General features: G+C 42.6%; 2 protein-coding genes across 2 annotated transcripts; one reads left to right on the top strand and one right to left on the bottom strand.

Annotated features, from left to right (window-relative positions):
* Window positions 1-5980: 5980 nt before the first annotated feature.
* On the top strand, window positions 5981-6522 carry LOC134221355 (uncharacterized). The gene is made up of 2 exons (XM_062700553.1): window positions 5981-6203; window positions 6274-6522. The coding sequence occupies exons 1-2, from the start codon at window positions 6092-6094 to the stop codon at window positions 6486-6488; spliced, it is 327 nt and encodes a 108-aa protein (XP_062556537.1). The 5' UTR covers window positions 5981-6091; the 3' UTR covers window positions 6489-6522.
* LOC134221354 (neuronal acetylcholine receptor subunit alpha-9) lies at window positions 6520-24294 on the bottom strand. The gene is made up of 9 exons (XM_062700551.1): window positions 24155-24294; window positions 23898-24098; window positions 23546-23830; window positions 22477-22777; window positions 22210-22423; window positions 21967-22150; window positions 21760-21900; window positions 6773-6939; window positions 6520-6713 (listed from the first exon to the last, which is right to left on the bottom strand). The coding sequence occupies exons 1-9, from the start codon at window positions 24234-24236 to the stop codon at window positions 6594-6596; spliced, it is 1695 nt and encodes a 564-aa protein (XP_062556535.1). The 5' UTR covers window positions 24237-24294; the 3' UTR covers window positions 6520-6593.
* Between the last annotated feature and the right edge of the window lie 670 nt (window positions 24295-24964).

Here is a 24964-nt window from a genome sequence, read left to right as displayed (position 1 = left end):
TTACTACCATCAAAATCTCGCTAATTTTTAAGGTATTGAACAAGTTTAGTTTTACCAAATTAGGCATCCATAAGGCGGAATATATGTTATTATTGAACGCTATTGAGTTTCGCTCAGATCAATGACTGATTTAGTTAGTTCTGGATTAATTAATATCGAGGTCTCTGGAAATTACGAGGACACTATATAAAACCAGCGTTACGATAGTTACTAATCATGTCACAAAAGTTATTCAATCCGACGAGCGCCTTATAGATAGGCAGCAGGACGTACGGTGCGTTATCATTCGTATTGTTGTCACTCAACCCATGACATCCGCCTTTTGGTAGGCAATTATTTGGTCACTAAACACGGTCAATCGCCTTGGGAAGCTGATTAATTTTATCTCGTTTTAAATACTATAGTCTGGAATTATTTCCTTTTAACTAAGAAAGGGCCAAAATCTCACTGTAGGTGGATTAATCTGGGTTTTTCTGGAATTAATTTGAATAGCGCAATCAACAGAACAACATGAAAGCTTTTGATTGCAATACTCAAATTAATTCATGAAAAAATGTTACTTAGGTCCTTTTGAAAAGTTAAGCGAGAATTCTCCAGTTAGAACTCCATCGATATCGTTGTTTCATGATTATTAGAAGAGAAGTCCTATATCAGTACCGCCTGGTTTACTGTCAGTAGCTGCGACTGACTGATAGAGCAGAGTTCAATATCAGTGCAGAGATGATAGTTCGTTTCAATCAGTGACATTTGATAGTTGAAGGATATCACAAATCAGCCTACGCTGATGATATTGTACCACTCTGGTCACAGCTTCGTGGATATTTTCCCTCAATCTGTTTACGTCGCCAGGTCCGGTGCATCTCCTATCCGTTCGTCCAGCTTCTGGTGGTACTGTTCAGCAACTCTTTTAACGGACAAAGGGTTGGATATTGAAACGCATTGTTTTATTGTTTCGTGAATTCGTGACGCCGGAAAGTCGCGCCCGGATTTTTTGCAACTACAAGATGTGTTCCGAGTCGATGTTCGGACCTCTGAAGCACCTCACATCTATAACATCCGAGAAATGTCGTCCGTCGACCAGCACGTTGTCTATCTGTGAGCAAGTGTCTCCACTCCGATGTTGCCAGGTGTGTTTGCAGATATTCTTATGGAACGTACACACGGTCAAGCAGTTTGACCAACATTGACTCCTCCTCTCGTTGGTTCAAACATCTATCAAGTTTTGCCAACAGCGGCACGAACAATCAATTTATTCGTCCAACAATATCACACACGAACGACCGAAGCGCCAACTTGAGCACCAACCATCAAAAAATATATGGGGGTTTGAGCAACTTCACTACAAATGCTCAAACACGTTCGGCGAACCTTGACTCCACCCCCGACAACTCAAACCAAAATCAAACCGTTTTAATTTTTTCCAACCGAGCCGCCAACTGTCAAATGGTTGTTCGAACCACTTCACACACGTTCAAACAAAGCAGCAACCGAAGCGTTTTCTTGGGGGCGGAGTCAATGTTCGTCGAACTGCTTGACTGGTGTGTACGTTGCATTACGTGCGAAGTACGTCGTCGTCGCAGACCATTATCGTTGGCAGGGCGAAAGAAACTTTTTCATCCGATCTGCGCATTTGCATCCCCGATGACAATCTTTACATCGTGTGTTGGGCACTCTATAGAACTCATCCTTCACGTCATCAGGCTTATCGTTCGTTGGGGCTTATATGCTGATCAGGCTATAGTTGAAGAATTTGCCCTTCATTCTCAACATGCAAATGCGTCCGCTTATCGGCTTCCACCGGATAACACGCTTCATCTGCTTCCCGATCACCATCAAGCCAACTCCTCTTTCTGCTCTGTCACCGCCTCTATAGTAGATGTGGTATTTGAATTAAGTGTTCGCTATGGGATCCACCACCCGGAATTCACGTTCTTCTTCTTCAGTTCTGGGCCACCGTATTTGCTGGATTGCTGCCACACTCACACCGACCTTCTGCAGCTCACGAGCCAGGAGCCCATCACGTGCGGGTTCATTCAAAGTTCTCACGTTCCAAGATCCGACTTTTCAATCGTTGTCCTTTATTCGTTGCCGGTGAATCAATCCGTTTGCCCTACTTTTGCCTTTCTTGGTATCTGTAGAATTTTCGGTAGGCTACCTTACCAGGGTTGCGCTACCTACATCGCGTTGAAGGGGCTGCCTTCTCGATGCTGACACGATGCAACATGGTGTGCACAGTTTAGTTTAGAGTCCCTCGCTGGCACTCGGACGATGATCAGCCGCCCCTAACATGGGGAACAGACGCTGTTGTGAGCCGCTCCTAACATGGAGAACAGACGCTCGATCAGATTTGCACCTCCGGAGAGGAGCAAATCCCCCCTTCCCTGTCAGCATACGACCATAGTTCCCACCGGGGTTGGTTACCCGATCTTCCCTAAAGTTGCTCGTATCCCGGCCAGCGCCACGAGGAGGTAGGGATAGGAGTTGCTGGGTAAGAGGCTAAGAACCGCAACATGGGGTCTATTTTATTCCTTTAGGTACGCGAAGTACACTTTGTCCAGCATTTGTCAGAATAATGTCTCAAAGTTGGATCCCAGTTCGAAACCCTTTAGGAAATTAACGAAAATGCTTTAAAAAAAAAACATCTAAAGCCTCTAAAGCCAAAAGCATGAAGGTTTGATTGTAAAATTGATTAATTTAAATTTCCCTCTGTACATTAAACTGATCCAAAATTATTTATCAGATCGCTCACTGCAGGTAAACTATCAGAATTCGAAATTCGTCCCAAGCTTAGTTGTCCCATGTCGTTTTTAGTTGATGGCCTTCTTTCTGCCCTGGTGGCCAACAAAATAATCCATCAATGGATTTAGGAACTAGAAAGGATTGCTGGCAAGCTTAGCCATGATGTTTGATAGACAAATTACTTATATGAGTAAATGCCAGCACAGTAGGAATGGCATCGTAAAAAACGACATGGGACAACTATGCTTGGCACGGCAGTAGATTACCTGTAAGAGCTGGTGTTTCGCTAGGTAGCATAATGGGGCCCATATTGTATAACAGTTTTGCTTCTGACTTACCTGATTCACCACCAGGATGTCAAAAATCTTTGTTTGCAGATGACGGGCCTTTCCGCCAAAGGGCGATGTCTTCGTGTCATTTATAGTAGGTTGCAAAAAAGTTTGGATATTTTTTCCACTTATTTGTGAAAATGGAAAATTTTTCTGAATGCTTCCAAAACTCAGCTTATAATTTTCCCACATATGCCGAGAGCTTCTTTTTTGAAACCTTCTAGCAGACATATTGTCACTATGAATGGGGATAATTTTTTGGTCTAGCAAAGCTAAATATAGATCAAAAATTAACTTTTAAATGTCACATTCGAGGCATTTAAGCCAAATGTAACAAATACATTAAGGGCAAATTTCTTCACCTTCGCTTAACTCTTAGGGACTGTTCACAAATTACGTAACGCAAAAATTCGAGTTTTTGACCCCCTCCCTCCCCCTCGTAACAAAAAGTAACATTTTTGGTACCCTCTCCCTCCCCCATATAACGCGTAACTGTGAAAATTTTAAAGGAATTTGGTTTTCCTTCAGCATGTGGTTTTTTTGCCCTCTGCATGTGAGTTTTGGTATTTTTTAAATACTGTTAGAATAGGAACGGCACATGATCTAAAATCAAGGATAACGTTTAGCGAGACTGACTGTTCTATCGAGGAATACAATATTCGCTTGGTGTTTTTACGCATATCAGTAAAATCGTCGTTCTCGAGGCCGTTCCATAAAATAATATAACCTGCATAAATCATGAATATTCATCAATTTAGTAACAAATCTCGCTTAACTTTTCAAAAGGACCTAAATAACATTTTTTTCATGATTTAATTTGAATAGCGCAATCAACAGAACAACATGAAATCTATTGATTGCAGTGTTCAAATTAATTCATGAAAAAAATGTTACTTAGGTCCTTTTGAAAAGTTAAGCGAGAAATTTTCGAACAACTCGCTGTCTTTTAAATCTAAAAAAAAAATACATCAAAATAGCCTGCTTTGGGATAAAAAGTAAAAAATTACAAAGACTAACATGGGACAATTATGGGAAGTATGGTAGTGAAGAGGATAGGTTGAGGCGTATTCATCGTCTTGATCAAGACCAGAAATTACTTATATCAGAGATTAACAAAAAAAAAACAAAACAAGATTTTATTCGCGTTATGCGTAACATTTGGTAGTACCCACCCCCTCCCCCACCTTTTAATGTAACAAAGTATAACGCAAGTTGGACCTCCCCCCTCCCCCAAAAGCGTTACGTAATTTGTGAACAGACCCTTAGGTGCTTACCCATACGTTTAAACCTGGTTTAAGGCCTAAGCGGAGGTGAAGAAATCGGCCCTAAGTGTCTATATCCACTTATAAACAGAAAAACAAAACTTTGTCCCAAGAACATATTTTTGATTTACAAACAATTTTTTAGACCAGCCATGTTGTATGCTGTGCCAATATAGACTCGTTGCTGCAATACCAGAAAGAAGGCACCTCCGAGCATTCAAAATAAATGCAATCCTCTATTGCAACGATTAGCTCCTTGTACCCTTAGTATAAATTAGGTCAAGTTTAGTTTAAGTTTAAAACATTGTAATTTCTACATGGTTCAATTCAACCAAAGGAAAAATCCTTACTGCCAGAGGCAATTGAAATGCATTAATACTTATTTTATAACTAATTCTAATACTAATACTAATAACTATAACTAAAAATGTAGCATAGCAAATAAGGATGATAGTGTTAAGGTGACTCGGGGAGGCACTACACACCGTGTTATTTTTCCTACCTTTTGTCTCTTTCTAGCATTGTCACCTCGTAATTTTGGAGCGGCGTATTTCGATTTCAGTTGTTTGATGTAACTGTAAATGTATCAGCATGTAGATTGCAATTAATCACGCGCCGGTGATACTTATTCAAAATCAGAGTTGTGTTGAATTTGCCAAAAGGTCAACTTTTGGACGGCACACCCTTGATTATGGCACGGCCCGCAAACATAACGTTTTCCTGCTCCCTCAAGGGAAAATCTAACTCGCGTTCTGATCCAGGATGAAACATTCGCGCACTCTGCGGAAGTGATCTATGCGACGGTGGCGTATCACGAGTCAAATTTTAAAAATACGAGAGCAGAAAAAATGCACAACCGGCCGCGCAGGCCTACTTAGATTTTTAGCGTTTCGTTTTTAAGCAAATTTTACTACATAAACTTTAAGACCCTTAAGACCACGGTAAAAAAATCAACACCTAAAAAAAATAATTATTGAAAAACACAAATTTTGGGGAAATCCCTGGTTCATTTACATTTATATAATGATAAATTGAGAAAATGAAAGCATCAATCTTTCATCTAAAGGAGCGTGACCTGCTTTTTACTTATTTATAATTATTAACTGTAAAAGTTTCATGGCTTTAACCACAGAGAACTTTAACTACCATCGAGAGGAAACAAAAGGATCCTAGAATGGGCCAAGAATCGAGTTCGCTGTCTTTGCATTTCTGAATCAACACATTCGCTCGAAAAGTAAGATGCAACATCTGCATCAATTATGCTAATAAATGTCAACCGAATAACTAATTTCCAATAGAGATCATAGACAGCACCAGGGATTTATAAATTTTTATTTTGCGTCTGCAGCTACAAAGGGACCCCTTTCTTTCTACTAATCATATTGACCCATGTCCTACCGAATGAAATTTCCTCCCGCATCCTCTCCGCCACGTGCGATGCAAACGCTTCACCTTGTTTGCACGTGTGAGTTATGAGTTGCGGCGTTGTCACCATCCTCAATGATTATATCTACCACTTCTATTGACCAATCATCTCTTTCTCTATTTGATTTTGATCGCCCATCGTAGCCTTTTAAATATTCAAACCTCGGCCTCTCGGGAACTGGTCGATGAAAAAGTGGTCCATCTGAAATAAAGATTCAGTCCGGTTTACTGGGGGGTCGCAGTTCAGGTTGGATCGTGGATCGAAGTGCATCGTTTTCCATCGTATATTCCGTCGTATTTCGAAAGGCCAGACAGTTAATTGGAAAGCGTGTTAAAATGGCAAACGTGTTCTTCTCTTTGGTGTTTTGTTTGGCATTTGCGCAGTTAGCTCATATGTATCCTCAAAATGCAGATTACGGTCGAAGAGGTGTTCGAGAGTATGCATCAGGTGATCAGATTGTGAATTATGCAAGAACCAGAATGTCCGAGTTAAACCGAGCAATATCCTTTATTTTTAGAGCCCCTGAGCAACAACGTGGTGCGGAAGGATATCTTTGTCCTGGAAATACCCGAAGCAGCCATTGAAGACGAGATCGAAGAACAGATGGCCGTGATGATGGAAAGGAGAGCCAAGCAGCAATTGGCGTTGGATCGATTTGTGTTGAAGCTATACGAGGAGTTCCGCAGGCGCGAACAAGAGGGTACTTTGAATGTACATCGTCAGCGGTTGTGAAATTGTTGAATAAATTAAATGTGTTCCTTAATAATTTTTTTGGATTTATTTCGAAAAACTAACGCTATTTGAAAACACGTGATTAATTGTGTAGTTGGCTCCATCTTAAATCTTTTTAAAGATCGATACTACAAGTATTGCAGCCAGAACTAAAAAGGCCACCCTATCCAAAATAGTAACAAAATCACGTTTTTCGATATTTTTTCGATGCAGAGAGTCATAGTTCTGAAAATATTTAAAGTTGGAAAGTAAAATGTGACGTAAATTAGAAGAAACATACTTACCGATCCACCATCCAATCTGAAAGCGATTCTCAGATATGGATAACTGATCAAATGTGTGAGGCAGGAATCAGGCGCAACCTTGCCGCCGTAAGTTTGCAAACACTTGTCCAGAATGAACAGAAGGATACAGATGAATGAAAAGTAGAGGCTGTAATGAAAGAAGGTGACTGGAAGCAGAATTGGAAGAAAAAAGATATCGATATTGATTGATAAATATATTTCTACATAATTAAAATATTATAATACTGGCGATCCTCAAATCAATTTGTTACATTAAATTCAGAAATGATTGATTGACCAGAACTCCCAAGATGCCACAAAAGTACACAGTTAAGGGGCCATCCACAAAGTACGTCACGCTTCTAGAGGGGAGGGGGGGTTCCGATGCCACAAAAGTACACAGTTAAGGGGCCATCCACAAAGTACGTCACGCTTCTAGGGGGGAGGGGGGGTTCCGAGCAGCGTGACGACTCATACAAAAATTTTGGAGTTTTAATACAAAAAGTGTGACGAAGGGGGGTGGGGGGTTGAAAATCGTCAATTTTTGCGTGACGTACTTTATGGATCTTCCCTAAGATTAGAATTGATACTTCGTTACACTGAAAAGTCCTCTTTTTTTTAACCTTTTGTCTGTGCTCTGGGGTCAATATGACCCCAGGCCACTTTGAGTGGCTGCCATTTTTTTAGTTTTCAACCGATTCTCCTAATTTTTGGTAGTTTGGTAAAACCCGCCGAGATCTGTCTCCTATGTTCAAATTCGCTTGAAAAATCTTGAAAATATACGCTACAGTGTCCTTTTTTCAAAAAACTTACGTTGTCTGTGCTCTGGGGTCAAATTGACCCCAAATTGAAATTGCTATAACTATTTTAATGTTTGGCCAATTTTGGATTTTTGGGGCTGTTTCGAAAGATAATTTAATCATCTTTCAGGTTGCTACCAAAGATTGACTATAGGTGGGCGGGTACATCGCGGGGAGGGGTTTTTGTAAAAAAGGGTACAAAAACAGTGATTTTTCATGCTTATTTTATTATATCTGAAAATCCTACCCATTTTGAACTGCACCTTTTCAAAAGGTTATGCAGGAAGGCGTCTGCTTTGACATGAGGCATTGATTAGTTTAGCGCTTGGTCGCTAGGTGGCGGTATATTTGAATTCATTATTTTACACTACTCAAGTAACTCCGATATATGGAATTTTCCTCATTGTAAATATTCTTGTCGCACAATTTTGAAATTTGTAAAGATGACGTCTGTAACAAAGTTCGTCTGGTGGCAATAGACTGTCATTTGACGGAATAAATAATAAGGAAATTTACAAATAGGCGGCGCTAGTGTACTTGCAATATTCTTGCATATATGAAATATTGCTTTAGCTTGAGATCCCTCATACCTACACCAAAGTTGTATTCGGCAACATTGTTCAGGATGTCTAGCACTACAAAGCGGTGCTCAATATAATGAGCACTTCTTCTCATTTTTTAATTTGTGCGATAAGAATATTTATACTGAGGAGAATTCTATATATCGGAATATCTTGAGTAGTCTAAAATAATGAATTCAAATATACCACCACCTGGCGGCTGAGTTCTAAATTTATCAACGCCTCATGCCAAAGCACATGCCTTCCTGCATAGAATTAAAAAAAAGTTGCAGTTCAAAATGGGTAGGATTTTCGAATATAAGTAAAATAATCATGAAAAATCACTGTTTTTGTACCCTTGTTTACTAAAACCCCTCCCCGCGATGTACCCGCCCACCTATAGTCAATCTTTGGTAACGACCTGAAAGATGATTAGCTTATCTTCAGAAACAGCCCAAAACATCCAAAATTGGCCAAACATTAAAAAAGTTATAGCAATTTCAATTTGGGGTCAATTTGACCCCAGAGCACAGACAACGTAAGTTTTTTTGAGCACAGACAGAAGGTTAAATACTGCATTTTAATAATTTCATGATTATTTTCTAGTCTTGCTTATCCCTAAAACCCCGACATGGTGAGTATTTGACCACATGGCCCTTTAGCTTTATTATCCAGTTATTTTTCAAATTTAATTTGGTCCGAAAAAACTCACAATGGTCCATGAGCGGATGGTGGAATGCTTCAACACGGTTCTTGATAACCCCGTGCAGTTTCCGGAATTCATCACTAGGGGTAACTTATCATCTGCTGAAGGATCGGATCCAAGGCGATACCTTTAGTCATATATGGTTTTGCCTTGCCATGAACCCTCTTAGCAGAGCATTCAACCAACACAACTATGGCTATCATTTGAAGAGAGGAAAAGGCGTACAAACATTACCCACACTTTCTTTATGGACGATTTGAAGCTGTTTAAGGAATCTGTGGAGGAGCTGCACCGATTTATGTAGTTTTTAGCAACGACATCGGGACGGAGTTTGGTATACCAAACCGATATATCGATAAATGTCGGGGATCACCTGGTAGATGCCGACAGTTTCCGCGTCAACGAACAGAAAGAGATTCGAAACATGATTGTAGGCCGTACAAGTTCCTACGTTTCCAACAACTGAACGGAATGCACCACACGATGATCAAGAAAGAGTTGCATGTAAAGTTCTTGCATCGTATCAACGGTATTTTGAAGAGCTTCTTTTCGGCCGACAACAAGGTGAAGGCGATAAACACGTTTGTCGTGCCCTTGTTGACATACAGTTTCGGGGTGGTGAAGTAGACCAAGACTGACCTGTTGGAGGCGTTAGAACAAGGAGTACGAGTGGCGTTCACCAAGCATCGCATGCGCCTTCCAAAATTGTCCATTGAGAGAATCACCCTGCCTATATACAAGCACAAAGTGTTTCCCAGATCAAGCAGTTTCAGCGAAGCTACTCTGTGTGAAGCTGACCACGGTCTATGACAAAAGTATGATGTGGTAACACTCATTGACATTGCTGTACCGCTAGCCCATAGTGTCCAAACAACCTTCTTCGACAAGATAACGAAGTAACAGGACTTGGCGAAGAAGTTGAAGCAGATAAGGAACCTGGAGAACGTGCGTATAATTGACCTTTCCCGTCAAAAATTGTGTCTCGTTGCAAATTTGGCATATGCTGCCTTTGATCACTAGCCAGGAAAATATTCATTAGAGGCGCTTTCAAATTTCCAGGATTCCAAATTTTTCTTGCAATGTGTAATATTTAAAAAATCGAAAACAAAAATTGAAAAATGCTGCACGTGTGAACCGGCCTGAAAAATTCACCCGATGTTCAAAAGCGGGCAATATTGAAAAACAGCACTTTTTCGATTTTTTGCTTTAAATTTTCAAAATACTTAGAGGCGACAAAAAATATGGGTTCTTCTGGAAAGTTGGCCTTAAATAAAATAAAGAATCGATTGTGCGAATAATTTTTTTTGACAGAAAAGGTCAATTCCGGTAGTCATTTCAGCAACCGGAATCGTCCCGAAATCTCTTCTGCGATCCTTAGAAAAGCTGGAGCTATCTAATAACGTCCATAGCATCCAAAAGACAATGGTTCTTGGAACTTGCAGCATTGTAAGAAGGTTCCTGAACCACCACAACTGATACATTCGGTGCATATGCTATTATAAAATTTTGAGTGAACCGGTGAATGAGACCAACAGAGCCTAATCCCCTTTGGCATTCAGATTGCCCTGGGTAGATGAAATCTCCCAGCCGTTTGCTGAGGAAGTGCCAAAACTCTATAATAATAATAATATTGGTACCATAGTCCGGGAGAACATTGATCACATTTTTTTAAATGTTCCTTCCGTAAGTGAAACCATGACACTTTTCATACTTTAGAACGATGCTGCTACATGTAGAAAGTAGGGTAACGGCTGTATTTTGGACCGGGCTCTTATTTTGGACCACCTAGCTGATTTTTATATTTATATCACACAAAACTAAATAAAACATGCAACATTTAAATTTTATTGGAAGAAGAAACTATCCGTAAGGTATTTCCTACATTTGTTTCTTATGAAATATTGCAATTATTAAGAATATTCTCACGCATTTACTCATTCCGGCTGGATTAGACCAAAACTAAGACGTAAGTTAAGTAACTGTAAGTTTATTTGTACATGGATTTAAAACCTGTGAATGATGTTGTTGACTTATTAAAACCTAATGGAAGCAGTTTCATATCTCGAGTATAACATTGTAAGTTTGAAAACAGTATTCTGAGGCGTTCAAAATAGGTTCATTTTTCATTGAACCGAACATATTTTCGACATATCTTCTTTTTAAGTTCTACATCTCTCTAGATTTTGTATTTGCCAGCTATTTGTTTCTCTAGTATCAAACTATTATTAAATTACTGTTCATACCGCATTTATAAATTACCGTTCATTGATGTAAGCCGTAGAAAAATGTCTATTAACCCAACATGTAACTGTTTTAATTATTTTCATTCGAAAATACTGCCTATGAGCGCATATCAGTCCCACCTTTGCTGGAATTCCTATCCGTATGGGACAAATATGCGATTGTGGGCAGAATAATTAAGAAAGGTCCATGACAAGAACCAATCTTTGCTAGAGCTCTCCGTCCGTGCTGCTTGCCAATGCAACAGAGTTTCGCGTTCTACGATTATGTCTCGTTTTGAAAAAGAATGGGCAAGGAGCAAGGAAGAACCGGGCAATCCACTACTATCAACGGCGCAAATGGAACAGATTTGACAAACTACATAAAAAATACGGCAGGGTAGGAGTGACCAGGTGCATACATCACGGCCATGGGCCGCACGTTTGTTTTGCTTTGATGATGCAGTACCGAGTTGTACTGAAATTGATATAAGTTTCAATACCCCTTAGCTGGTAGATATTGTTCTAAGCTTTTGAGTGCCTATAAAAATGTATTGCTTAACAAGAATTTTCAGGATGAAAACGCTGAAAATGCTGGAGATCACTAATTTAATCCAATAGTAACATAACTTTGCAAGCAATACAAAATTACTCGAGTGGTCCAAAATTATTGAACACATTTGTGGTGGTCCAAAATAAAAACAGGTGGTCCAAAATTAAATCTTACATATCTTCAGAATTTTTGATAGTTTGGTTCTTTAGGTGGGATTTATAACATTTTTACCTACACATCCTACCTAGCATTCACCACTTTTTAGTTGCATAGGGAATTGATCAAGTATTATTACAAAATCTAACTTTTATTCGAAAAATTGTTCGGCCATCTCCTAAAGTGGTCCAAAATACCTCCCTTACCCTACAAGGCTATTGTTCTCGATTATTTGATAATTTTAAACCTATTTTTAAAATCTTTTAAACCAAGTTTCTTTGATTTTTTAAATTTGGGTAACTTTGACCATCATTCGTTTCGATCATGATCTATAATGGAAAATGCAGAAAAAGGTCTCTCAGAGTGTAGATAAAACATTAAAACTAACAAAACCGAATTACAATGAAGCCTGTCCACGTTAATTTTTGACACTTAAGTAGATTATGTTCAATTGACTTACCATTTCATCAATTTGAACGAGACCTAAAACATGCTGAAAACAGTGTCAGGCCATTTAGCCGAATGTCGTTTGGCCAAATGCCGTTTGGCCGAAAAAAAAAAAAAAAATGACCTCAGTGAATAGTGAGTAATTAGAAGTAGGAAGTGAGAAGTGAACTGAGAATTGGTAACTTCTCCCTTCATCCTTCTTTCTTCTTCCTGCTTCCTACTTTTTTCTTTCTTCTTACTTTTTTCCTCTTCTTTAATCCTTCTTCTTTCTTTCTTCTTACTTTTTCCTTGTTCTTTTTTTCTTTATTCTTTCGTTCTTCTTCTTCTTTTTCTTTCTTTCTTCGTCCTTCTTCCTTTTTCCTTCTTTCTTCTTTTCTCATTTCTTCTTCCTTCTTTTTTCTTTCTTCCTCATTTTTTTCTTTCTTTCTTCCTCCTTCTTACTTCCGTCCTCCATCTTTTTCTTCCTTATTTCTTCATTCTACCTTCTTCCAACAGCACATTCAGCGAATAGAGTTAGTTGTCATGTAAATGGATTATCTCAGTCGCAAAAGTCCTAAAAAGCTTAAAAATCGCATTGGAAGATGGGTGTCCGCAATTAAATGTGGACACGTTTTAGTATCGCTTCAAAACTCGTATATATTCACTTATAATAAGACTATAACAAAATGTGTGGCGTTTGCCATATCACAAAGTATGCCATGGAAGCAAAACACATAAAATAGCAAATTAGTGCTTGAAAATAAAAAAAACTGTAATTTTTCAAGGCATTAATGTGGGGTTTTTTTCAATTACCCCCTTGATTTAAACACCTTGAAATGGAGTCTGGAAGTAGTAAAATAAGGTCGAGAAAACAGAATGAAAATATGTTTGCGCCATCCATAGATACAGCCGTTAGAAAAAAAACGTTTTTTTTTTCTAAAAAAACCTTCAATAACTTTTGAACTGCACGAGATATGGCAACGCTAAATCCATGAAAAGTTGCGCCCTGCGGAGCTCAAAAAGTGGTCTGACCATCACATTGCTGAGAAATTTGAAACAAAAAAGTTAGAGCAAAAAACTGCATTTTTAAGGGTCACCCTAAGTAAACTTGAAAAAATTGCTGTAAATCAGTCAATTTAAGAGCTAAAGAAAGATTTTTTTTTTGAGCAAAATTCTTGGAATTTAACTGAACTACAACTTTGCAGAACATTGTATACACGTATCTCTGCAAATAAAAAAGTTTTGTTTTTCATTTTTTTTAAATGTGGCCCACCCTTAATTTATATGAAAACCACAATAAGCTCCTTACCGTTAGGAACAACTATGTAGAACAAAGTTTCTTTCTATCTCTACTATTTTCGGCTTGAAAAACTTATTACCGTTTTGTCTCCTACCTGGACCAATGTGCAGTGCTCCCGAGCAAAACCAGGAGCAATTGGCGGTCGTGTCTCGGACACAACCTTCTACTTTTTGTGAAAAAGAGTATCAATGTTATGCGAATAAATATTAAGATGGGACAACACAAGTGGGTTTTAATTTTCAAATTTCTAGAACGAAGCATACTATTTTGTCAATTTTTCTTCAACAGGAGACAATTTGATGTAAATTTCTGAAAGAAAAAATCAATACCAACAAAAATCGACATGGAACGTTTATGCGAATCTGGGCAGTGTAGCCTCCAGGGCCCGGCACGGCAAATGCTGGGTAAAGCGTACCATTGGTACTTCGCGTACCTGGAATAAAATAGACCCCATCTTGCGGTCCTTAGCCTCTTACCCAGCAACTCCTATCCCAACCTTAGGGAAGATCAGGAAACCAACTCCGGTGGGAACTATGGTCGTATGCTGACAGGGAATGGGGGGTTTGCTCCTCTCCAGAGGTGCAAATCTTACTGAGGGTCTGTTCTCCATGTCAGGATCGGCTCATAACAGCGTCTGTTCTCCGTGTTAGGGGCGGCTGATCATCGTCCGAGTGCCAGCGAGGGACTCTAAGTGAAACTGTGCACCATGGTCCACTGGGAATTTAGGGGGTTTGGTGTCAGGCACAGCAAGCCAGCCTTTAAAAAACATACGTAACGAACAATCAACAAGAGAGTACGGACCGGAACCATCGGCGAAAACCACTGCGACGAAAAGGGACTAGCTATTGGAAACTCGGTTCGTGGAACTGCAAATCTCTCAACTTCTTCGGGAGCACACGCATACTCGCTGATGTACTCAAGGATCGTGGATTCGGCATCGTAGCGCTGCAGGAGGTTTGTTGGAAGGGATCAATGGTGCGAACGTTTAGAGGTAATCATACCATCTACCAGAGCTGCGGCAACACACACGAGCTGGGAACAGCTTTCATAGTGATGGGCGATATGCAAAGGCGCGTGATCGGGTGGTGGCCGATCAATGAAAGAATGTGCAGGTTGAGGATCAAAGGCCGGTTTTTCAACTTCAGCATAATCAACGTGCATAGCCCACACTCCGGAAGCACTGATGATGATAAGGACGCATTCTACGCGCAGCTGGAACGTGAGTACGACAGCTGCCCAAGCCACGACGTCAAAATCATCATAGGAGATTTGAACGCTCAGGTTGGCCAAGAGGAGGAGTTTAGACCGACTATTGGAAAGTTCAGCGCTCACCGGCTGACGAACGAAAACGGCCTACGACTAATTGATTTCGCCGCCTCCAAGAATATGGCCATTCGCAGCACCTACTTCCAACACAGCCTCCCGTATCGGCACTGGCGGAGCCAGCTATTGTTATTTGGTGGGGCACCACTTGGCGCAAGAACAGTAGCCTATGAAAACAATAGTGTGATTGCATCGTGTGGTGCCCCACCTCTGTCTCCGCCAGTGCGTATCGGTACACCTGGAGATCACCACTGCAGACAGAATCACAAATCGACCACGTTCTGATTGATGGACGGCACTTCTCCGACATTATTGACGTCAGGACATATCGTGGCGCTAACATCGACTCTGACCACTATCTGATGATGGTTAAAGTCATCAACAATGTTCGGTACCGACGACCGCCGCGGTACGACCTAGAGCGACTGAAGCAACCTGATGTCGCCACTGCATACGCGCAGCATCTCGAGGCAGCGTTGCCGGAAGAGGGTGAGCTCGATGGGGCCCCTCTTGAGGACTGCTGGAATACAGTCAAAGCAGCCATTAACGACGCAGCGGAGAACAACGTCGGGTATATGGGTCGAAGTCGACGGAACGATTGGTTCGACGAAGAGTGCAGACAGATTCTGGAGGAGAAGGACGCAGCGCGGGCGGTCGTGCTGCAGCAAGGTACCCGGCAGAACGTGGAACGTTATAGACGGAAGCGGAGACAGCAGACCCGCCTTTTTCAGGAGAAGAAACGCCGCCTGGAAGAAGCGGAGTGCGAGGAGATGGAACAGCTGTGCCGTTCTCAAGATACACGCAAGTTCTATCAGAAGCTCAACGCATCCCGCAAAGGCTTCGTGCCGCAAGCCGAAATGTGCCGGGATAAGGATGGGAGCATCTTGACGGACGAATGTGTGGTGATCGAAAGGTGGAAGCAGCACTACGAGGAACATCTGAATGGCGCTGAGAGTACAGGCAGTGAAAGTCAAGGCAGCGGAGGAGATGACTACGTCAGTTCAGCGGACGATGGAAGCCAACCAGCCCCCACCTTGAGGGAAGTTAAGAATGCCATTCAACAGCTAAAGACCAATAAAGCAGCTGGTAAGGATGGTATCGGAGCTGAGCTCATCAAGATAGGCCCGGAAAAGCTGGCCACTTGCCTGCACAAACTGATAGTCAGAATCTGGGAAACCGAACAGCTACCGGAGGAGTGGAAGGAAGGGGTTATATGCCCCATCTACAAGAAAGGCGACAAACTGGAGTGTGAGAACTTTCGAGCGATCACCATCCTTAATGCCGCCTACAAAGTGATATCCCAGATCATCTTCCGTCGTCTGTCACCATTAGTGAACGAGTTCGTGGGAAGTTATCAAGCCGGCTTCGTTGACGGCCGCTCGACAACGGACCAGATCTTTACTGTACGACAAATCCTTCAAAAATGCCGTGAATACCAGGTCCCAACGCACCATCTGTTCGTTGATTTCAAGGCGGCATACGACAGTATAGACCGCGTAGAGCTATGGAAAATTATGGACGAGAACAGCTTCCCTGGAAAGCTTACCAGACTGATCAAAGCAACGGTGGATGGTGTGCAAAACTGTGTAAAGATTTCGGGCGAACACTCCAGTTCGTTCGAATCGCGCCGGGGACTAAGACAAGGTGATGGACTTTCGTGCCTGTTGTTCAACATTGCGCTAGAAGGTGTCATGCGGAGAGCCGGGTGTAATAGCCGGGGTACGATTTTCAACCGATCCAGTCAATTTATTTGCTTCGGCGGATGACATGGACATTGTCGGCCGAACATTTGCAAAGGTGGCAGAACTGTAGACCCGCCTGAAACGTGAAGCAACAAAAGTTGGACTGGTGGTGAATGCATCAAAGACAAAGTACATGCTTGTGGGCGGAACCGAGTGCGACAGGGCCCGCCTGGGAAGCAGAGTTACGATAGACGGGGATACCTTCGAGGTGGTCGAGGAATTCGTCTACCTCGGATCCTTGCTAACGGGCTACGGGCTCCAGAAGAAACTGCAGTCTAAAAAGATTCGTCACCCCACCAAATGTGTCATGTACAAGACGCTAATAAGACCGGTTGTCCTCTACGGACATGAAACATGGACAATGCTCTAGGAGGACTTGCAAGCACTCGGAGTATTCGAGAGACGGGTGCTTAGGACCATCTTTGGCGGTGTGCAAGAAGACGGTGTTTTTTTTTTTTTTTTATAGATGGAAGAAGGCAAATCTGCATACAGACACCTGAAATTATCACTCAGGGAGTGGGGTTGGCGCAGTTGGCAGAAGGCCAGACCGCCGGACCCACTAAACCCACCCAAGCCACAGAAGGTTACTTGAGTTACCCTCTCTTCTAATGCACAATTCCCCCCGGGACTACCTTTCAGTATTACTTCTGTGGGGAAAAGCAGTACTAAAAGTACTCCTCCCAAAACAACACCTTTCACAGTGCCTCTCTTCGATGTTTTGTCATACGTCTGAGCCCTTTGGCTCCCTTATTGGTGCCAGCAAGCACACAAAAGCGCAAAAGCCCTTAAGCCCTTTACTTTTTTTCCCTTGTGCCATTCAGCAACGCGTCTACTTTCCTTTTTATTTTTAAAGCCATTTAGCTCTCAACGTGCTCGCAAGCTACTCAGATAGTCCCCGGCGGCGGATCTACCCTACTCCGACGGGGAGTCCCCGGCGGCGGAAGCTCCCCGATACCGACGACCCGCATTCGTGGATGGCTGTTACATTACCAACACTACACATTCACCTGGTATGCATGTTCATAGATCCGCTCAAGTCCTACGCACATTCTCACTTCAACGGGTGACCGGACGAGTGCCGAGGTCAGGCCAAAGATTCCGGGTGGAGATAGCTTCCGGTTCAGTGGTGCCCCGACGACCCGAAGCAGGTGCATTCACGCGGCACGATCTACTCAACTGGTCCCCGGCGGTTGACCTAGCCTACTCCGATTAACCGATTTCCCATGAACTGCGCCTTTCAGCTTCTTGCTTAACCGATGAGCCATTCAGCTCTCACCTTGGTCGCGGACTACTCGGATAGTCCCCGGCGGTGGATCAATCCTACTCCGACAGGGAGTTCCCCGACGTCGGAAGCTCCCCGTAACCGACGACCCGTCTCAACGGGTGACCGGGCGAGTGCCGAGGTCAATCCAAAGATTCCGGTGGAGATAACTTCCAGTTCAATGGTGCCCCGACGACCCGAAGCCGGTACATTCGCACGCCACGGTCTACTCAGCTGATCCCCGGCGGTGGACCTAGCCTACTCCGATAACCGAGTTTCATTTGCCTTGAGCCATTCAGCTCTCACCTTATTCATTGAGCCATTTAGCTCCCGCCTCGGTCGCGATCGCGAACGACTCGGATAGTCCCCGACGGCGGATCTAACCTACTCCGACGAGAAGTTCCCCGAAAGCGGGAGCTCCTCCGAACCCGGCCGTTTCGTCACGTTCTGCGGCTACGCGCTCGCCGCAAGCTGAATACAGTTGCGACGCTGTCGTTCCCATCCATTATCGACATATATATTCACGACTTCCACGACTCATGGTCCGCTATCCGTAACGGCTGCCTGCTGCTGCTCTATGCGCCAACTTCGTTGCAGGATGTCGGCTATCCTGGACGTCGCTCTTGCAACCGCTCTCCACTGTTCTGGGTTCTGGCACATTTTTATGACGATGTTATCGGTGTTGGTGTCCGTTCCGCATGCCCCCAACATCGCACTCTTCTCCGTTTCGAACCGAGGACATGTGAACAGGATGTGTTCAGCCGTTTCTGTCACGTCTGGGCATTGCGGACAGGTGGGAGAAGCCGCGTGACCAAACCTGTGTAGGTACCACTTGAAGCATCCATGGCCTGTTAAGAACTGGGTCAAGCCAAAGTTTAGCTCCCCATGAGGTCTGCTAATCCATGCCGACACACTTGGGACTAAGCGATGGGTCCACCTTCCCTTAGGCGAGTTGTCCCACTCTCTCTGCCATTTGGCTACCGTTGCTGCCTTTATATTCCTTCGAGCGTTATCGGTGCCCCTGAGGGCGTAGCACTCCTCGTCTTCCTCTACCACCAGTTTGATAGGCATCATGCTCGCGAGTACACATGCCGCTTCGCGAGATACGGTGCGATATGCGCTGGTAACTCTCAGGCACATTAGCCTATGAGTACTCTCCAGCTTTCGCACGTTGCAGTTTACGCTCAACGCTGACACCCAAGCTGGTCCTCCGTATCGTAGTATTGAAACCGCCACGTTTGCCAGCAACTTGCGCTTGCTGGAGCACACCCTAGAGTTGTTCGCCATCATCCTCGATAGTGCCGCTATCGCCGTCGACGCGCGCTGGCAGGCGTAGTCGACATGACTTTAAAGCTCAACTTATCGTCGAGCATCACCCCCAATTGTTTCAGAGATCTCTTGGAGGTGATGTCACAGCCGCCGACTCTAATTGTCGCCTCCTGAACCGATTTCCGATTGTTAACGACTATCATCTCCGTTTTATGATGCGCCAACTGTAGCTTCTTGCTGCGCAACCATTCCTCCACTAGGCTGATCGAATAGGCTGCAGTCAATTCGACCTCTTCGACGGATTCTCCGTACACGGTCATGGTTACGTCATTGGCGAATCCCACTAACTTGACTCCTGGCGGGAGCTTCAACCGCAGCACGCCATCGTACATCACGTTCCACAGCAATGGACCCAAAATTGATCCCTGTGGGACACCTGCCGTGATGGGGGCGGTAGCCAAGCCTTCGTCTGTCTCGTAGATCAATAATCGATTCTGAAAGTAGCTTCCCAGAATCTTATACAGCCCTACCGGTACTCCCAGCCGAAGCAACGAGTTCGCGATCTCCATCCAGCATGCACTGTTGAATGCATTCCGCACGTCGAGTGTTATTACTGCGCAGTAACGTATACCGCGCCGCTTGCATTCGATGGCGACCTTTGCAGTGTCAACCACCGATTTAATGGCACCCAGAGTAGACCTTCCTCTCCGAAAGCCGAATTGCTCGCTCGATAATCCTCCTACCTCCTCGACGTACGGCGACAGTCTGTTCAGGATCAACTTCTCCAGTAGCTTCCCTACCGTGTCTATAAGACAGATTGGTCTGTACGCTGAGGGGTTTCCTGGTGGCTTGCCAGGTTTCGGTAACAGGACCAAACGCTGTCTCTTCCATATATCCGGGAATGTCCTCTCGTCCAGACACTTCTGCATGGCCAACCTAAACATGTTCGGGTTAGTCGTTATGGCTGCCTTCAATGCCATATTCGGGATCCCGTCCGGACCAGGTGCTTTACTCGGGTCGAGGGACTTTGCCACCGTCAATATCTCTCCGTCTATCCCAAGAAGACGGTGTGTGGTGGCGAAGAATGAACCACGAGCTCGCCCAACTCTACGGCGAACCCAGTATCCAGGAGGTAGCTAAAGCCGGAAGGGTACGATGGGCAGGACATGTTGCAAGAAAGTCGGACAGCAACCCTGCAAAGATGGTGTTCGCTTCCAATCCGGCAGGTACGGGATGGCGTAGAGCGCAGCGAGCGAGATGGGCAGACCAGGTGCAAAACGACTTGGTGAGCGTGGGGCGTATTCGAGGATGGAGAGATGCGGCCTCGAACCGTGTATTGTGGCGTCAAATTGTTGATTCAGTGTTATCTGTTTAGATGTAAACTAAATAAATGAAAAATGAATATATTTTAAAATGGACCTATTTTATTACAACGGAATCCCGTCCACACATATGGAAGCGAAATTTGCTGCTGATCTGTAAACTAGTCTTAAAGTACGTGAGAACCGAAATCCGACAAAATTTTCCCTCGGTTTGAAACTGACCTTAAACTCGATTTGGTTCTGCTGATTTATAAATTATTTTCATCGTTGTTTTTTACAGTGGATGATTTCAAAATATTCAGAAATATTCAGAAAGACTTTGAATGATTATATTTCGAAAAGAATCAAACGATTGAAAAATATGTGGTGAAGCAGATTTGAAAAAAAAATGAATTACTTTATTCGCAAGTAACAAAATCGAAAATCAAGTAATCTGAAAATAAGAATGTGTAGCTGTTCTTCATTTTATTGACGTTGAGGCGTGACCTGATTTTCAGGATATACTTGCATACCGGTTACCGGTTCCGTTCAATCTACTACTACTGATGAAATTGACCAAATTTCAATGCCAAAGTCATTGAAATTAAACTGTATGATAAAATCTCCCGCTGTCACTTGTTATCTTCTTCTTCTTTCTTCTTATTGGCATTACATCCCCACACTGGGACAGAGCCGCCTCGCAGCTTAGTGTTCATTAAGCACTTCCACAGTTATTAACTGTGAGGTTTCTAAGCCAGGTTACCATTTTTGCATTTGTATATCATGAGGCTAACACGATGATACTTTTATGCCCAGGGAAGTCGAAACAATTTCAAATCCGAAAATTGCCTAGACCGGCACCGGGAATCGAACCCAGCCACCCTCAGCATGGTCTTGCTTTGTAGCCGCGCGTCTTACCACACGGCTAAGGAGGGCCTTGTTATCATCAACTGTTAAAAACCTTAAGAAGAGTCGATCTATGCTAAATACATATCGGCATAGATTGCATTATTTTGAAAGCAACGCCAATAATATAACATCTTACATTTTATGGGTTTTGTCCACTTTCTTTGGTTTTGGTTTGTGATTCCTGCCTAAAATATTGAATTTGTTTGAATAATATTTTGGAGTATTTGTATTTGACTGGGTATTTGTTTCAAGTGCTTTTTTCGCAGCCTTCTCTGAGTTAAAAGAATGCAAATTTTGCCGAAAATTTAGTCTAGATTAAGATACCTAGCTCACATTAAGTAATTATATTGACAGAAAATAATAATTTGTTCATTCCTTGAAAATGGTCAAGCTGATCAATATTACCCCAGCGATCACAGTTCCCCCGGCTTACTGTAAATGTTAAAATATGATTGTACTCACAAATTTTGGGATTCATCGTTGCGGGCACGAATACGGAAATCTGAAGAAACGTTGCTATCAGCATCACAGTTCCGAAAGTGTTAACCAAAATTCTATGCATCCCATCCAGCCAAAATGCAACCAGAATCATCACGCTAGCAACTGTTATGTTCAAATTTGATAAATTAATGATCTGTCGATGTAATCGATTGAATTTTAAATTCTTACCAAAGTAAGGCGCATAGAGCACGGTATCGTAGAATTCGTTGTTCCGTCGAAGATGCAACCTCAGAACCGATTCCACTCGAGGGGTTCCGTCCTTCAGCGAGAACAACTCATGCGTGTTGACAAATTCGTGCTTGGTTATCTTATCCACGTTCCAGTCCGACTGGATGATGTTTGGATGAAAGCTCTGCAAAAATTTTAATCGAAACTTTAACTCAGAACTATGAACTTTAAACGATTGCTTACCACTGCGTCGGACGCTAGCTTCAGTGGCGCCGTTGCGTGATCCGTAGCCATGGCCAAATCGCATTCGTTGGTTTCGAAAGGCCAATCCGGCGACTCTCGAAGCGGGCAGTACGTTTCCGTGGAGATTTCCTTCGATAACCACTCGAATCGTCCGTCGTGGGTGAACGACACATGATCCAATCCGTATAATTCGAACAGTTTTGCTTCGGCATCACTATCGAAAAAGATGTTGAAGCAATTGAACCGCATCGTAGAAAGTGAACTTACTCTCGAATAAATATGCTCGGGTTCCATGTGAGATACTGAAATCCAACCAGTCTGGTAATGTTGCCATAATCCTCCGGAACCCAGATGGTTCGATTGTCGTTCCAAGTCGCTCGAAGAAAGAATCTCGCTTCCAGCGTGTTCTTCCACGAATCGTATGATACTCGAGTGAAAACTAGCTGCTTGATGTAGATCTCCGTGTAAAAATCGGGTGCCGTGAAGCTCGTGTTCAGTTGTAGCTCGTAGAGGAGCTTCTCCCTTGGGGTTAAATCCTTTATAGGGTTCATTTCCTCCAATTCAGTCGCTAATTCATGTAAGGAACATTTAATTATCTATACGAATTGTAGGATTTAAGAACAATTCACTCATCTATTTGCGTATAATCATTAAACAAGTATTTTCCTTTGCTCTTTTACTCCTCCATTACTCAATCATTTAAACCACTTATTCTTTAGTGTATTTGCATCTATCCGTTTCAATATCATTTTTCAACATTATCATTCAAATTTATCTATTTCCATACAAATCACAATACCTATCTTTCACGACATATGAGATTTTTTTAGGTGAGAGCAGTAGGCGAGTTGCCACCGACGTTAACTTCTCAAATGTTGGACTCAAACGATAATGAACATACAAATTAAAAATCAAACCTTAGTAATACCAGCTAAAAGTCAACAGTCCTGTCCCTGTTCTTCTATTTGGCATTATGGTTTTGTAGTAGGAAGGTAAAAGTGTTAAAAATAATGATAAATGCTTCAAATCAAGATACGGTTGTCAAACGATTCTAACTCGCGATTTTTATCAATTGATAAGTTTAATGTTAGTTCACATATGTGTGTTGAACACCCTCATTTTTTTGTTGATAAATTTGATTTTACCCACCCCTACGTACAACTCGTACCTCAATAGCTAAACTTGCAACAAATTTTATTAACTAACGAGTCTCCGAACAAAAAATGTGTGTATGAAGTGAAATAGCACGACTTTGATGTTCCATAGGTAAGATTTTGGAGTACTGAGTAAGATTACAATCAATCGTGTGATTGCATGTTCTACCAAAGTTACTAACTTGATTCGTCATCCGAGGGGCAATCGTAGAACCACTTGGCCATGGTCGAACCCCAAGAGCTAAAGCTGAGATATTTGACCTCGATGATACTTTTATCGGTTGCCGACATCAGCGGCAGATCCTGCCCTTCAATGCCAACCTCGATCAGGCCTTGCCTGGTGATGCGAATTCGCAGCGGCAGCGGATCGATCGGTGACAGTACTCCCTTCGTACTTTTCGTCTTGAGTGGGTTTTTCTTGCGCTGCTTTCTTATCTCGCTGAAAGTGTTTGCCCCGGCGCCGATAACTGCGTGGGAGAGACGAGAAACGAAATTCTCCATGCGATCATTACAAGATGCTTAATGCACGCTAACCTATCTCGTAAACCTGCGAATCTGGCCCATTGGAATCGGAATCGGAAAGGAGCACGTGTGCGTCCTTGGCAGCCACAACAAACAAGCGCAAATTAACGACGGTTTCGTTGTCCAGATTGTGATTATCCAAATCCTCCAATTTGAAATAGGCGTGGTAGTTGTAACCACTTACTGCGTTGTACTGTTTGCACTTATCCAAATCTAAACCAAGCGATCTTTCGATTAATCAAATTGTAATTACTCGTGTTCAAACATACCTGCATAAGTGACATTATATTTGCTTTCCGCTGATCCAAATCCAACTAAAATGGAAACTATTGCTAACGCCAAAAGCCACATGATTGTATCAAGAAAATGACAGTTTCCGGAGCTAATGAATCTGTTCTAGTTTAATTGAAGTCTGATGTAGGACTGAGCTTCATCGGGTACTATCGACTTCGTTGCTTTGAGAGGAGGATGCTGACAGAATTTTTTTGAGAGAAATTTGATAAGATGTTTTTCTCCCATGCTTATGCTACTTGCTTTTATGTACGTGTCCGTTACTATTTTGCGATGTTTTTTTATCGTGGAGCATTCAACCCGTCATTCACTATTTCTCACGTAATAAAAGGGACATGTGCGATTTATTTCGTAATTCTCAATTCTTCTGTTTCCTATCTTTTCCCCTGGTTCTACCTAGCAGAAAATTTGAAAATCAATAAGAATCGATGAACATTAGACCTCCACAATAGTTGTAAAGAACCAAAGTGGAGCTACTCGGATATTACTCTTTAATCCGTTACAGATTCTTGTTAACATCTTATCTTATTCTTATCTTCATCTTCTATATCTTCTATATACATAAAAACGAATTTCTGTCTGTCTGAACCTTATAGACTCCGAAACTACTGAACCGATCGGCGTGAAAATTTGTATGCAGAGGGAAATGATCCGATCTTCATAACATATATTCATCTCATCGAGAAACAAAGAAATAGGGTAAGGGAGGTATTTTGGACCACCAATTCGACGGCTCATATTTTGGACCACTGGGAGCAAATTCCACTTGGTGGTCCAAAGTAAGATCC

The sequence above is a fragment of the Armigeres subalbatus genome, chromosome 3, assembly GCF_024139115.2.
Source record: "Armigeres subalbatus isolate Guangzhou_Male chromosome 3, GZ_Asu_2, whole genome shotgun sequence".
Classification (NCBI taxonomy): Eukaryota; Metazoa; Arthropoda; class Insecta; order Diptera; family Culicidae; genus Armigeres; species Armigeres subalbatus.
This window is presented reverse-complemented; position numbering and strand designations above follow the sequence as displayed.

Bases quoted from the DNA above. Each gene is read 5' to 3' on its own strand.
- LOC134221355 (XM_062700553.1), top strand. From the start codon at position 6,092: ATGGCAAACGTGTTCTTCTCTTTGGTGTTTTGTTTGGCATTTGCGCAG. The intron at 6,204-6,273 runs GTGATCAGATTG...CTTTATTTTTAG, and splicing joins TGTTCGAGAGTATGCATCAG to AGCCCCTGAGCAACAACGTG.
- LOC134221354 (XM_062700551.1), bottom strand. From the start codon at position 24,236: ATGTGGCTTTTGGCGTTAGCAATAGTTTCCATTTTAGTTGGATTTGGA. The intron at 23,831-23,897 runs GTTAGCGTGCAT...TCTCCCACGCAG, and splicing joins TTCGCAGGTTTACGAGATAG to TTATCGGCGCCGGGGCAAAC. The intron at 21,901-21,966 runs GTAAGAATTTAA...TGAACATAACAG, and splicing joins GCTCTATGCGCCTTACTTTG to TTGCTAGCGTGATGATTCTG.